This window comes from Strix aluco, chromosome 1, assembly GCF_031877795.1.
Source record: "Strix aluco isolate bStrAlu1 chromosome 1, bStrAlu1.hap1, whole genome shotgun sequence".
Lineage (NCBI taxonomy): Eukaryota > Metazoa > Chordata > Aves > Strigiformes > Strigidae > Strix > Strix aluco.
In genome coordinates, this window is record NC_133931.1 from 95,342,301 (window position 1) to 95,358,194 (window position 15,894).

At 40.9% G+C, this 15,894-nt stretch overlaps 1 protein-coding gene across 2 annotated transcripts in view; it reads right to left on the bottom strand.

The window, feature by feature from the left end:
• The window catches only part of SSR1 (signal sequence receptor subunit 1), a 24,728-nt gene extending 9,634 nt beyond the window's left edge, over positions 1 to 15,094 (bottom strand). Inside the window, exons 1-8 of one of the 2 annotated variants that reach the window (XM_074828043.1) lie at positions 14,860 to 15,094; positions 12,706 to 12,824; positions 10,280 to 10,367; positions 9,854 to 10,116; positions 8,937 to 9,013; positions 7,402 to 7,480; positions 6,296 to 6,389; positions 3,649 to 3,712 (exon numbers count right to left, since the gene is read on the bottom strand). In XM_074828043.1, coding sequence (XP_074684144.1) covers positions 3,649 to 3,712; positions 6,296 to 6,389; positions 7,402 to 7,480; positions 8,937 to 9,013; positions 9,854 to 10,116; positions 10,280 to 10,367; positions 12,706 to 12,824; positions 14,860 to 14,944 — 869 coding nt within the window. In that variant the 5' untranslated portion in view covers positions 14,945 to 15,094. Of the gene's footprint in view, positions 1 to 1,718; positions 3,713 to 6,295; positions 6,390 to 7,401; positions 7,481 to 8,936; positions 9,014 to 9,853; positions 10,117 to 10,279; positions 10,368 to 12,705; positions 12,825 to 14,859 lie in introns of those variants that run through there. The other variant, XM_074828051.1, reaches the window with a different exon arrangement.
• Positions 15,095 to 15,894: the final 800 nt, after the last annotated feature.

The following is a 15,894-nucleotide window of genomic DNA, read 5'->3' on the forward strand; positions in this document are numbered from 1 at the left end:
TCAGTACATCAGGCACACTGACAAACAGATCAACCAGCCTACATTAGTATTTGACTTTCCTGCTGCTTCCCTGAATTCAGAGCTTTCAATGGCAACATTCTGTTTAGCACTGTGCATTCCAGGAATAAACAGTGAATGATGCTTTTGATGACATCCATTCCAAGATAAAGATGATGTTCAGCATAACTGTTTTGAAACAAGCAGAAGCACCGCTGTCACTAGTCTGCTCCATTCATCTCCACTACCAACAATTTATTATTTTGTACATGAAGAATAAAGATGATACCTCATCCTTTAGTCTGACAGCCACTCACTCTGATTAAATGATACTGGGGAAAAAAAAAAAATGAACTGCTGTCACAAACCAGACAGCATACAGAGGCCCACAGGCATCAAATGCTGTTTAACTGTAGCTAAATTAATGCTTTGCTACCACTGTAGAAATGGCCTCTAAAGCAGTTTTTCTCACCCCAAGTATAGACTCATTAAGTCTTCACAATTTTTTGAACTAGTTAAGGAGCTGTGAGAAAGGAATTAGTAGCAGTCCTTTGCACTAAGGCCATAGTTTATTTGCAGTCTAAAACCATTCAAGCATCTCTTACTAATAAGGAAAAAACCCTAGCTCCTATCTTTCAGAGTCCTTGCTCCTCTTCTCATAACCTCACATGAGCAGTTGTGTGGTAGTGTAGTAAGCTTGTTGAAAACTAGACTGGTAAGAATTATATAAATGCTTCTGCTGCCACACAGAAAGGGGTGGCATAGACACAGGCAAAATTGCTACTTGTTCCATCTTAAATGAAACTATACCCTACTCAGCTGATGGTAATAATAATGATATCAGTAACATACCTCTGACACTAAGCTGTCTGTCTAAAAATTGAGTAGAAAATTCAAGTATCAAAATAAAAGTTGTTAAACAGGATAAATCAACAACTACATTCTCCCATTTGAAGAAATTAAATGTAGTAGACTGGCTTATTAACTAGAAACAATGTCAGAGATGCCAAAGTTCAATCACCACTACACACTGGAATGTTATTGCTAAATTTCAACTACAGCAAACTAACAAGGAATTCAAAACTGTTACTTCATTTATGATGAGCAGTAGTGGACTGCTGGTCACTGTTCATACTTATGAACTGCTTCTGGCTGAGAAAGTTACTAGGAACCATCCACAGTAAATGCCACACTATGATCAGAAAGTCAGTCTTGGTGGACTTTCACATTGCTAGCTCCTGTGCAGGTTGCTGAACTGTCTACTCTCTTCTTTCATGCTTGGAGCTTAAGCATTTGGATGTTAAGCACTGTGTGCAGAGAAGAACGCTGAAACCTTCAAATACTTATTTATTACTTGTACAGTGCTTCAGCCCTTTGGTTTAAGTCCTGATCAGTGTGAGATTTCTGAAGCCTAAGTTGCTCCAAAAGTCAATCAGTAAGGGCTAAACTATTTATCTGAACAAATAAAACTAGGATATTACAAATTAGTATCCTCTGTTCTGATCCTTTGTCTTTTTTCCTAGAGCACCACTGTATGTAGAGCAGCTCTCATCATCACCCCCTCAGAAGAATACCTTCCTATCTTGGGAAGAATTGGAGTATACCATTTCAGATTACTTATTACCAGAAGATGAAAAAAATAATCTTGATTTCAGGTTAGAGACATAATTCAAGAGGAAACTTGGAAGTTCAGTATATCAGGTGCTGCAATAGCTATAGGGTTTTAGTATACAAAGCATTTAATACATAAACACTTCAGTGAATCAATGCAAGCTTGAATGTAAGCCCATAAACCTACTACAGAACCAGCCAGATTACATCACTACACACAAAGTTGTTCTACACAATTTGAGTGGAGATACCTCTTACAGAGGTAGCTTTCAACTATTTGCCATGTAATTTGTACGATGATTCAGCAATCTTAACTATTAAAAATATTCTGCATGGGCTAGCTGTATTAAAGGGAAGTTGAACAAAGCATCTTTGGGGTTGCTTCTCCCATTCTTATCTTTTCCATAGCAAGATGGATCAAGAACACTTTCACAGTTCGTTCTGGCAAAGTGTAGATTAAAATAGTGCCAGTACAGGTAGTTTCAGAGTTTAGATGCTTCAAACACACTATGACATGATGCGCAAGTATTGCTCAGCATTCATTGGCTCAGCAGCTCAGTCCCTGCAGAGCAAGTGTAGATCTAAAAGAGCACTTCCACTTGTAGGGATCAGGAAGGGGAGGAAAAGAAAACAGAGGTCTCAAGTCAATGTCCCTTCCTGAACTCAACAAGCTTCCAGATAACCTTCAGAGACAGGAAGAGATGCAGTTGAGATGCAAACAATTCAAGCCTTGTCCAAGTGCCTGAATGGCAGCAAACTGACACTCTGCATTATCTGCTTTTTACTGTCAGTTAAATTCCTGAATGCAGTGGATATGGATAAGTACCTGGTAATCATGTAAACTGTGCTTGCCACAAAAGAAAATCCCATTTTGATTGCATATACTTTTTCTGCTTTAGTACTGAACTAACATGTAGTTAATAGATACGCATCTGTGTTACTAGTAGAAAAGACAAGGTGATAAAAAAAGTAACTCAGACTGATGTACTGACCAGGGAAAAGTTTGAGATTTAAAAACTGCAAAGGGTGAAATTAAATAGTTTGCCATTTAAAAAGGTTATTTGAAGCCAACATTTTTTTCAAATTCAGTTTCAAGTGTGTACAGTAAATGCAAAGTCCTTGCCCCATGTAAAGCTTTAAGAAAAGTCCACATTTTGATACATATGACATTCTAGTTTTTGAGAGAACCAAGCACTTACTGAAAGATGTTCTGGCTTATTCAGTAATTTCTTGAGTAAACATTGCAGAGCTACCACTACAGTCAGAATACCTAAGCTGCTGGCACGACTCAATAACTAACCATTTAACAAGTTGGGTATAAAAAAAAAATTTATGTAGTAATACCAATTCAGCACACAAATTCCATGCTTCACAAGTTCTGCTGCTGTGTAAGAGTCTTCCTAACATCTATGCAGGTAAATTCAGATTTTTAGGTCACTGCATGCCCAGAGCAAAACAGCAGCAAAATATCTACCACTACGAGCAGCTATACCCAACTGTGCCTTTAGAATGCAAACTATGCAGAAATCTAGATAATCAGTGCCTTGCCACTGAAATAGGACCACACACACACACTTCAGTGTGTGCATGCTGCAGAGAATAAAGTTACTTACTGAAAAATAAAAATGCATACAGATTCTGATACAGACATACAATCAAGACAGATTAAGTCACTAGACATTCAGATTTGGGGGAGGAGAAAAATCCTTCAAAGACAGCATACAGATGACAAGCCAGCATTACAAAGAACTCTAAAGGCACATTTCAGGTAACATGGTTCTGTTAAGACCAACTGCTTACACACGCAGGCACAAATCTTAATGGCTACCTTCCCCTCCCACCCCCCAACAATTAACAAATAAAAAAAATAAAGAGAAGTGCATTTTCAGTAATATCAACACCATTCAGTTAATCTGTTCAGTCCAAATGTTTAGCAGTATTTTCCTTATGGTGATATGGATTCTCTGCACTACTCCAATCCAAAAAACCCAAACAGGCAGGATTAGTAAAGGTTCAACTGTTGTACTAGTTAACATTTACTCATCAGAGCCCACTGATCTCTTCTGTGCCCTCTTGTAGGGCAACCTCCTCGGTGAAGCTTTATCTAGATTTAAAAAAATGAAAAAAGACAGTTGCATCAGTTGCTACAGCTACTTCAGATTAGATGTTATATGACCATGTATTTTTCTCCCTCCCAAACACAAGCCAAACTGCCCTTCTAGTACAATGCATCACCACAGAGAAGCCAGTTCAAATAGCTCAAGTTTTTTTAACTATTAGCATCCTAAGTAGAAGGTAACAAAAAAATAATGCTCCTATTCTGTAACATGCAACTCCAGGGTGAGGGTTGTTCAATTTGCCAGTTACTAAAATGCAAAAAAATCCAAAACCCCAAAAAACAAACCCCACACCATCTCCTGATGAAACCACATGCTCTGATGTTTAGAAAAGTCATGCTCAGTAATTACACTTTTAGAAAGTTAATGAATTTTGATCATTACTGGTTTGAATTTACCTGCCTGAAGAATGTGTGACTGACCCTCCTTTAGACAGCTTTGTCTTGCGTAAAGTATTTCCACATTCATACAGATTAACAGAAGATAAATGTTTTGGTTGTGAAAAAACACACTCTTCCAGGAAGCATCCATGTTTGACTATGAAGATGTCACTTTGTAATCAGATATCCCATGCAGGGAAGCCACCCAGCTTTAGCTGTGTGATCACTAGGTGCCAGAAGCATCATCCTACTCTTAAAACTTTGACATGCCTATAATTGTCCTTTACAATGATGGTCCTTACATAGGTAGAATTTCAATCCTTGTAATACTGTAGAGAAGCTGCAATACTTTGTAGGAAGTGCTGAAGTGATTGCTAAGTGTATCTGGCTCAAAAATGCACATTTTCTTAAACAGAACCCTCTCCGATAATTTCGCTGTTTAGAGTATGTGCGAACACAAGGAGCAGCCATCATGCCATTACAAGCCAGTCAGTACAATATGAAGAGTCTTTCAACAATGAAATAGTCAAGAACCTCTGACGATCTTGAAGGCTATGTATTTCAAAGGATTCTAGTGTAGAGTTCTAATTAAAACTAACCTGGATCTAAAGAAAACCACAATTAAGACAATTTAAACATCAGTTTTTCCTAAACTTCAGGTATTAAGATATGAATACTTATTTAGCTTAAGAAAAGGATGGGGACAGGACCCAAACATTGCCAGGATTTGGACCCATTTAGAGACAGCTTGCTCTTTGGAAAAAAATTAGCATTTAGAGCTTCAGTCTTTCTTGCTAGATTGAAGCTTTTCAAATTCCTGTGTATAGATTTTATGCTTGTCCTCACAGAAGACAAGTGTACAAGAAAGCTTACATTTTCAGAAGTAAAACACCAACCCTTATTCCTATGTAACACAAGTACAGTTAAAAAGGGTGAAGGAATCAGAAAAGTGAAGTCGTCAACTCCTGGCACAACTTCACTATCACAGCTAAGGCCTCTAGCCCTTCTACACTGAATAAAGCCCAGAATATGCTTATTTCATCAAAACAGGAGTCTTTGTCAAGTAAAGGTAGTTCCTGCAAACGGTTTTCAAAGCACTTCTTTTGTCTAGGATGCACTTTAAGTGAGGTGCTCTCACTTACACCAGCCAATGCTACTGGTGATAGGAGTTCACCTGAGATAAGGAAGGCCCAGGAAGATAAACCTGACTATTAAACTATCACACCCAAGGCTGAGGTTTGTTTCTCACTGAAACAAGATGTACTCAGCCTTCGGCCTGACACTACACCAAGGTAACACGGAAGACAAGATACACATCTCCATTTTAGATAAAGAGTTCTGGGAACTATTAGAAGAGATAATAGTAGTTTCAGTAGAATATTGCTGAAGTACATTACTACAATATAACCAGAAATATATATACACATATTTACAGTATATGAAAACAAATGTATATAAAATGTGTTTGTACGGTTGCATGCATCTGTTCTGTAATCTTTTACTGCTCATGCTACATCACTAGTCACTGCATGCAGGAAGCTGTCCTTCTAGCCACACCGAATTATAACATGGACAACACATTAAGCACTTCCACTCTTTAAATCACCAGAGTTTGCCTCACCTCTTCTACTCTGCACTGAAGCCATGGGAAAGCAAAACAGAAGAAACAGCAAGAGAAGTTAGAAATATCTACAAACACACAAATGGTCTAAAGAAATCACATGTTGGGTTTACTGTTGGCATTTCAGGTACCAAGTAGAACTTCATAATTTTGGACTTGTGAAGGGCATCAATACCAAGTCTTAATGTGGCTTTAGTTAATACACACTTCTAATGCTTATTTAAAACTCTGGTCGACAGACAAACTTCCAAACAACTTGAGATTATAGATATTTTCTCCTATTTAAACCTCCTTTGTGATTCAAGTTTTGGGTAGAGATTTTATACTGTTGAAAAAGATTCTACAGAGCAAATTGTAAAAGTCACCAATAGTCATTATTGTATCAACCACTGAAGTTTGTTCTATACAAGACTAGGCTGCTGATGTAATAGTCTAATCATTAAGCACAGTCCTTTAGACAATTTTATTCTCTGCTGTTCTGAGAAACTGGTATCAGCTACTTATTTGGTTACAACTAAGTGATTAAATAAGTTTGTTACACTCTAGTTTGTGGAAGGCAGACTACTTACTTATTTGATTTAAAGTTTCTTGGGGAATCCAGCTCATATCAACATCGTTCTGATTTGATGTTCCCATCTCTACTTTCTGTACTGGTCTTTTCCTCTGAAAATTCAAGAAAGATAGATTTTTTTCTTTCCACAAAGTTTTGATAGTACAAGTACTAGGAATAACTAGTAATGATACATTTAATGAATTGCAATTATTTCACTAAGACACAAACTTAAGGCTAGTCAATGTATGAAGCTGTCTTTGTAGCTTAATTTAAGCTATCTTTACCATTAACAATTTTATTCACCTAAGCTTGGCATTACCACTTCTAATGCCTCAATACTTATTCCACACAAAGATAAAACGATTTCATGCATGCCTGGGCAAGTTCATTATACTCATTACAAAAAATGGCTGATTAACCAAACTTTGTGATGAGCAGTTTTGTTACACTTTCTCAGATTAGCACAATATTCTTGTATGTCACCTTGCAAAAGAGATTTCAAAGCACAATAATCATTCCATACTTTTTCCCAAGGAAAGCTACTTAAAGTATCATAAGCCAGACTGCACGAAGACATAACCTATGCATTGCATGCAGATGAGGCTTAAGCTTTCAATTTCAACAGCTTTTACTTGCCAGACCACTTACATGGACAAACCCTTAGCTGTATAGCTTTATAAATGGAATACAGAAGACCCCAATCAGCATTATGGCAAAGCATTGATAAGAACTAAAGGACTACACAACTGTTTTCCCAAAAGTTTGACCTAATTTAAACTAATAGATAGAAATAGAGAGCATTGGGAAAGTTTACCCAGTAAGTATTGAATCAGTAGCTGAACACATCCAGTGACTGGAAGGTATTGAAAATTCCAATTCAACCACTTCAGTGTGGTGTGAAAGAGCAGACCCAAAGAGCATAGGTAAGCAATCTAAATGTCTCCAATTATGAATATTTTTTAAAAACACTCCAGTTTTCCCAGTAATCTCCAAGGTCTTGGTTCTAAACCTTCTGAAGTTCTACCTGTACCATCATACACCAGAAGCAATTACTGAATTGTTTTCTTTTCCTATTGGTATGGTCTTGTATTAGCAAGTACACAGACAAAATACACTACCCACCTTCCTAGATTCTAGTAACTGATGTAGGCCAACAATGACAAGTAGACCCAGTCCAGCGAGGAACATGTACATGAAGATTCTTTAAAAAACAGTTTAAGAAACGATTAACTAAAAATCTCAAGTGTTTAAGAGAGTTTACAGAAGCATAGAAACTAAGACTAGCTTTGGCCACATGCCCACTCGATCTTTCCCAAGACCTTTTATAGGGGGTGGGTGGGGGAGAAAGTAATGAATGTTTATGTTTGTGACAGTCTTAACCACTTACAAAACCCTTAAAAGTCTTATACGCTTTTAGTACACTACTGCAAAGCAAGTGCTGCTAGGATACCGATTTATTGGCAACAGAGCTTTGAAAGGCCTTGCTTATCTTGCTCTGTCTTCTACAGTTAGAATTCTGCCTATGCAGACAATCATTTTTTGAATCTGTGCATTTTGGTTTGTTTTGAAGAATTCTACCTGAAATACCTGTTGATACCTAGCAAGAGGTGAACATAACTAAAATTAATTTGGGAAGCAGGAAGGAATTTATTCCAAGTTGAACATCTTAACTCAGATTAATCACAAAGGAAATTACGGAGTTAAACTACAGAAGAGACTTGATTGAACATTCCTCTTTTAGGGTAATTATCTATTCACAGGTCATTAACTCAAACCAGTTCTAATAATTTGAATTCGAGAGCTCCTTTATCAGTGTATCATACATTTTTACATGACCAATTGTTCTTTCATTGATGCTATTCTATTTGAGAAATATGAATTAATGCAACAGCTATATCTTTTGGTTGGCTTTTTTTAAAAGGAAGCTTGCTCAGAAGGCAATTTCTAACCTGTGGCAGGAGAATTCAAATATTCAGCATTGTCTACAAGTATTTCTGAAGATTACTTTTTCTTAACTCACAGGTTCTCTTAAAATTCCACTCCAGTGTTAGAATATATAAAGCATATCAGCACAGCACATGCTTGCAACATATAAGGTGTATCACATGTACTTAGTCTTTAAGACAGGGAAAAAAACACTCCTGAAAGATACCTGCTACAGACAGGGGTTAGTACAATAATGAATGAGTGAGAGTTCCTCTATCTCATACTCCAAATACATCTTTCAGATGATGTAATCTTGGATTATACTGGAATGCTCCTCACAGTAGGCCAATATTATGGACCCTCTGCATCTTTAATTCTTAGGAAAAAAGCACAGTAGCATAACAGAAGCTTAACAGCTTTTAATTGCTATGTAGCTGTATAACATCAGGTCCTATTCCAGGTTTAAACCCTCTGAGCCAAAGCAGATGTGTAAACTGCTTGTTGACATAGTACCAATCTTGAAGATCCCTAGTATTAATACAGATCTTAATTTGGAGAAAAAGTGAGTATTTTCAGTCTATCAACATTGTACAAGTCAAACGCCTGCTATGCCATCAGCAAAACAGAGCCAACCTAACATTCAGTGAGGATACAAGAACTGTTCTCACTGGCACCACCAATAACCTGTTCTATCAGTATACCAACTAAACTTGAATCTCCAGTCTCCTTACGTTTCTCCATCCAGCCCATCTTCTTTTTCAATAATTGTAACAGTTTGATTGAAGACAGCATCTTGAAACACATTGCCCTATAACAAAGTTTCCACATAACATTTTAAATTAATTTCTTGAACACATATACAAGTGTTTATCTTCTTCCATGTTCCTGGAAAAACTCTAGGAAGTAGTAACTCCTGCATGAGACTTGATTAAGTTTATAAACAGTACAAGTTTGACTCAACACATAAAAGCACTTTTGGTGCAAGAACAAAGAACAGTCTTGGTAGTAGCACGAAAGTCACATCTAGCCTTCAGTGTTACAGGAAATAACATGAGCTATTACATATGAAGGGTTCTTATTAGAACAATCAAACCAGAAAGGTACAGAAGCATGTTAAACTTTGACCTGCACTAAAAGAGAAAAGAATCCCCTATTTTAATCCTCATTTATGCTTTTGGATAGTCTTCCCCCAGATTGCAACTACTGGCCATTTACTTGCTCTAAGTCAAGTTTGCAGAGAGGATCCATGCCAATAGGTAAATTTGCTAGCAAAGCCCAGTCAAAGTTAAGTTATCCTAAAGAAAGCTTTAGTTTTTCTGGGGGTTTTTTGTTGTGTTTTTTTGGGGGGTTTTTGGGGTTTTTTTTTTGTTTGGTTTTTTTCACAGGAGTACAGCCCACTACTACACAGTTCTAAGGCATTCTACCACTGCTGACATGACTTTAAGTCTAACATATACAGAGCTAAGTGCACATGGCAGGGGCTATTGTGAAACATGTAGACAGACACACTGTGCTTATGGATCTACTGCTTTGCTTAAAAACCAGAGGCATTTAACTTTCTGAAGAGGTAGTAACTTGACTAAAGTTCCTTTCCTGACATTTCCACATCAACTAGAAAGATTAAAGTGAATTACAACATCAGGCTTACATTTACATCTCTGTAGTTGAGATTGATAACTAGTCCAAAAGGACGACCACCCATAGGCTCAGCAGGGATGAAAGAGTACTCAAACGTGGCTTGTCTCTGTGGTGGAACTACTGTATTCAGAGGGAGAGCTGTGAAGTTCTGGATATAAAACTGGTAGTCTTGAGGATACCGGAAAGAAGCATCAAGAGACTCAACAATGAAATCCTCTGCACCCTTATTGGTGAAGCCCACCAGAAATTTTACAATGTTGTTTGCTGGAAAGTCTAAAACACAAAAAATATTCAACCATTAGAAACTCCATACACCACACCCAGACCATTTCTAAACAGAGCATGTCTAGAACAGATTCTGATTTTTCATAGCTTCACTGTTTTATGCACACATTGATATAGTCTAAGCAACAGTAGATAAGCACAAGACTCTTACCTTCACCTTTCACAAATAAGATGGTTGTATCAGCACTAGGTGAGGCTTTAGGTTCTCCTGACAAGTCTTCTTCCTCTTTTTCTTCTGTCTAAGACAAGAGACTTTTTTTAAAAATCCTATAATGAACAGTGAAGCAAAGACCATGCTTGTTTCATGAGAATCCCATGTGTCAAATCATGCAACAATGGTAAGCATTAGTATCCATTCCTGCTGTTGCAGGATCAGCACGTAGTCTGTTCTCCCTCTAGATTTGATTAGCATAATTTTCAGCATTTATCCTTCTACTTGTATTTGACACACTAACTAATCTGAACTGCATTTAGCAGTACTGAAAGGTTTATAATTGGAAAGCAACAGTAAGGTCTCTCTTTGGGGGTGGAAGGAAAAGAATAGAATCCAAATGTTAAGTGTTCACAACTAAGCTATTTCTATTTAGAAAACAAGCATTTCCAAAATTATAGGCAGCCATAAGGCAAATAAGAGTTACCTTCACTACAGAGGGAATATTTATAGAAGCTTTCTATTAAGTTTTAATTCGTTAACTGTTATGTATGCCTGGAAATGGTTAAGACTGTTGGAACTAAGTAAGTTCGTGGATTCACTTGTTCAAGCTCACCTTTGTGATGATCCACTTAATTTGGCAATTGCAAGCATTAAGGGCTTATTTTCCACATGGGGATCATGGGATCACCACCTCCCCCACCAAATAAAAACAAGGCTGAACCCATTCTGAACTGTCTGAACTAATTGCTTGTGAGTTAGATCATTTGATTTCACTGCTTAAATAACCACTTGAAGCAGTGGATAGCCTACACGTACCGTGATCTAGGGAAGCCATGAACCAGAGCTGAGCACCTAGCATCCTGATTTCAAGATGCTGTGCAAAACTGCATCTTCTATTTCAGTGGCAAATAAACTGCCTAAAAAGTGTAATGTTTTGTACCCGAGTCACAGACTATTTATTAAAGGCAAATTACATCCAAAAGGTTATTTAATAATACTCTGTCAGTACCAAATACCTAGCATACCTTCTACCGCTTAGCAAAGCTGGTCGACCATAAGCTCACCAATTTATGAACATCAGTAAAAATCTAACAGAATCAAATAACAGTTTACCAGGTCTCCATTTTTATTATTTAGGTCTTCTCCTAATAATGTCCCAAACTTTCTTATTTTACACCAGAACTTTGAGAAATTTTTGTACCAATTTAAGTACACTAAGTGTTGAGCAAGCCCAATACTCTACTGCTACAAGCTGATCACATAACTACTGTCATGGTTTAAATCTGGCTGGCAACCAAACACCACACAGTCACTCGCTCACCCTCCCCCACCCCAGGGGATGGGGGAGAGAATCAGAGGGGTAAATGTAAGGAGACTCATAGATTGAGATGAAAACAATTTAATAATTGAAATAACGATAATAATAATAGTAATAATATACAAACAAGTGATACACAATGTGAGCGCTCACCACCCATCAACTGACACCCAGCCCATTCCCAGCTAGCAATCCCAGAGTAGGGAAAATCCCAAAACCACAATCCCAGAAGAGAGAGCAAGTCAGCTTCCCAGCCAACCTTCATCTATATACTGAGCATAATGCTATATGATATGGAATATTCCACTGGCCAATTTGGGTCCATTGCTCTGGCTGTGCTCCCTCCCAGCTTCTTGTGCACCTGCACACTAGCAGGACATGGGAAGCTGAAAAGTCCTTGATTTCTTAGCAATGACTAAAACCATCAGTGTATTGTCAACATTCCTCCCATACCAAATCCCATACTGAATCCAAAACACACCACTATTCTAGATGCTACAAAGGAAAATTACTCTATCCCAGCTGAAACCAGGACAACTACATAAAGCATTTCACTTCGTCAGGATGAAGCAAGTGACCCTGAACAGCAGTATGGCCACTGGTATAACAGGCATACTCTGCAACAAGTGTCAGAGACTAGGAATGTGGTAAGTGAAAACAGGCTGCAAAACTAAGTTTTCAGAATTAATACTGAGCTTAACTAAGATTCTGTTGCCCCTTGAAAACAGAGACCAAAGAAGCCAGAATGAAGTAGTCCTATACCCCGGCGTCCTTCTCAGTTTACTGAGACGCAGCTTAAGCTGGGAAGAACTACAAGGGGCTCCCATGAGAATCTGGTTCCCTCATTTGGGTTTTTTTTGTGAACTGAAGTTTTGGTCATCAGAAATCAGGTTGTCCCCACGTGGCTCTTCAACTGGTAATTCAGGAAGAAAAGACAAATCCTTCTGAAACTTCAAACTGAACACAAGTTTAATTGGAGACTTTAAAACAGCTATTTGGAAATAGCGATGCTATTAAACTCGTATTTAAATATACCTAAAATATCTAGCTTCAGGCACCTTTGGTCTATTTTGTACTTATGAGGTAGACATTCATGTACAATTACCAAGTCTGTTGGCTCATCTTCTTCAACTTCAGCTTCATCATCTTCATCTTCAACTACAGTATCTTCCACAGCTTCCTCATCTTCTGTAGCATCTTGAGCTGCAACTAATAAACCTGAACCTACCAAAACAAAATGGAAATACAAGAAAGTCTTTTCAGTGTCTAGTTAGTCAACAGAAAACTGACATTGTAGTACAATTTTCAAAATGATGTTTTAAGAATTTTAGCTTTCTGAACTATTCATTTATGTGCCAGTGAGTTTGAAAACAGAAAAGTTTACAACTGGATAACAAGAAGTTCATCATTCACACAGCAATACTTAAATTTGCAGAGGCAAACAACTTGCCTTAAAAGCCATTGTTTGTTTTTTTTAAACATCACCATATTAAAATACCTTAATTTTGTTTTGTTATTACAAATGTGAAAATAAAAAGACATCGCTATTGCCAGGAAGTTAACTTGGTGAGTACTGTTTCTTCTAAGACTAATAAGTTTAACAAATTATTAACATGTGCTTTTCATTTGCTGGTACCAGAACACTACGCTTTCACGGGTAGTTAAAAAAGTTATTATTTTTGCACTTATTTTCATTCAAGCTTTAAAATATTAAAAAGTCTTTTTTTAGTATGACCTCCTCAATATTATTTACAGCTATACCATATGTTCAAAAGAACCACAACACTGTTCAGAAAAGAAAATGATTAGAGCATGGCTCCAAGAGCAAGGCTCCAAGACAAGTGCAGCCAGATAGTTCACTGCCTCCTTGGTTTTATGGAGCCAAGTCTCCTAAATTCAAGCACCAGGCAATATAAATAGTGGCCACAGGACAAAGTTTTGTCTGTTTGCTGTTTAGAGCACATGTAGGCTAGGCTGAGAATTTTATGCACAAAAATATATACACAAAACTACAGGGTTTTTTAAAAAACCTAACGTTGTCCAAAAATGAAAGAGTAGAAATGAATGGATGATTGATTTACACAAGCCTGAAAAATAACTAGTTGTCATGAGTACACACTAAAGTAAATATTTAAAAACCTTCACAAGGAATAGAAATCCAAGGACCTCAAGATTGTCAGTCATAGCTAGAAAAAGCAAATGCAACCCCTGCCAAGTCACTTTAGAAGGTACACTCAAAGACTTTTGCTCAACCACGTGCAACCCAATCTAAGACTAACAACAGTGGTTTTATTTTCTGAAGTTTTAAACTTGTCATGCTACAAATAAAGATTTTTTTTTTTAATTAAAACCTTTGTATCTTAACAGGCTACGGGTTGGATACAAGCATTCTTTGCAAGCAACTGTGCTAGCACGTTCTCTTAGACCTCTAATTTACAGTTTTTTGCAATGGATGTCAGAAGGGCTGATGATGTGGCAATAGCGGGAGAGGAGAGCTGCCCACCGCGGGAAGCAGCTGACACACAGCATGTGGGGAGAGCCGGGTGAGATGGCTGCCCTCCTGCCTTTCCACACCTAGTAGCAGGGAGGCAGTTTTCAGGTGGTGAATCAGATAACGCTGCAGAGTAAACTGAGATTAGTGCTCGGCGATGTGAAGGACACTTGGGGGGTGGCGGGAGGCGCGGTAGGAAGGCAGGCTGGCAGCCAGCGCATCTGCTAACAATTCACTATAGCAGCCAGCACCGCCTGAGCGCGGCAGCACGCAAAGAGACAAACCCGTCACTACAACCTCGAGTGGGTTTCGAGCGGGACAGCCGCGCCCACGTGGCTCTCCGAGGCCGATCGCACGGCGGGGCCCGGGCAGCGGCAGCGCCGAGCACGGCTCGCTCTGCCGGCGAGGCCAGGGCCGGCACTGCTCAGAGGAGCCCTCGCCCGCCGCCCAGACTCTCCGCGGGAACGGGACAAGGCACCGGGGCCCCCTCCCGGGCCGGCGGTGGACCACGTGCGCCAGCAGGCCCGCGGCGCTGCCGCCCGCGCCCGGCGGCCATCAATGACCGGCGCCCACCGCCTCCTTCCCCGCGACCGGACCGCGAAGGCGGCGCTGGGCTACCCAGGCCCGACGAGAGCAGCTCCCCCTCTCCACCGCCCCCGGGTCGCCAAGGGGAGCCCGCCGAGTGCTCCCCAACGGCCACTACCGCTCCCCTCTCACCACCGGCAGCGATGACCGCTCCCCCCACCCCACCCGCCCGCCCGCCCTCACCTGGGCCGCCGCCGGCGCCCCCAAGCAGCAAGGCGGCGGGGAAGGCGAGCAGGGTGAGCAGCAGCAGCTGCGACAGACGCCTCATGATGGCGGCGGTAACGACAACTACCCGGCACCCCCCACCGGCCCCGCGGCTGCCGCTGCGGGCTGTCTAAATGGCGGCGGCCTCCATCCGGGGCCGCCCCGCCCCGGCCGCGCCCCCGCGCCGCAGCGGACGTGGCTGCGCCGGGGAGGAGGCAGCGCGGTCACGTGAGCTTAACACACGCTTCCCCGCCGCCGGCCCTCCGCGCGCTTGCACCGCCCCTTCCGTTTCCGGGGTGGGACTTCGCTTCCTGCCTCGAAGGGGGCGGGAAGGAGGTGTGTCCCTCCCGCGCGGCGCGCGTGCGCGGGCTTTCCCGCCTGCAGCGGGCGGGCGCGCGCGCCCTTGCCTGAGGGGGTTGGGGGCTGGGCAGCCCGGCCTTGGGGCGCGGCGACTGCCGGGGAAGGGCTGGTAGTGGCCTTCAGCGCCCGGGAGGCCGCGCTGAGGGGGCTCCCGCCGGAGGGGTGGCGCGGCTTCCCTCAGCGCCCCGGGCAGCGGCGGTGCGGCTCACGGCGCCTGTGCGAAGCGCGGCGGGGCGGTGTTCGTCTCTGTGTGGGAAGCGCTGCCCGTGTCTGTGTGGGTGGCTGGCGGGGCCGTCGTGGCCACGACCGGTGGACGGGGTAGGGGCGGGAGGGCAGGGCCACCTCTCTGCCAGCATGCCTTCGGCACCTGAGCGTAGGTCCCTTCTAAGGTAGGGAAGGCCGGACGTGTTTGTTAACGTACTGTGAGGGGAGGCGTAAAATCCGACGGCTGAAGGGGTTTTGTTTTGCTTTCGTTTGTTTTTTTTTCCAGAGTACACTAACATGCCTCTGGAAGGAGGAAGGATAAAGTATATTACTGAAACAGAGGTGCTATCAAAATCTCACAATTCTGCTTTGCTTTAGAACAACTGATTCAGTCATGTATTCAATGGTTTAATTGAAAAAGTTTCCCAAAGTGTGCTAGGCAATGTATAT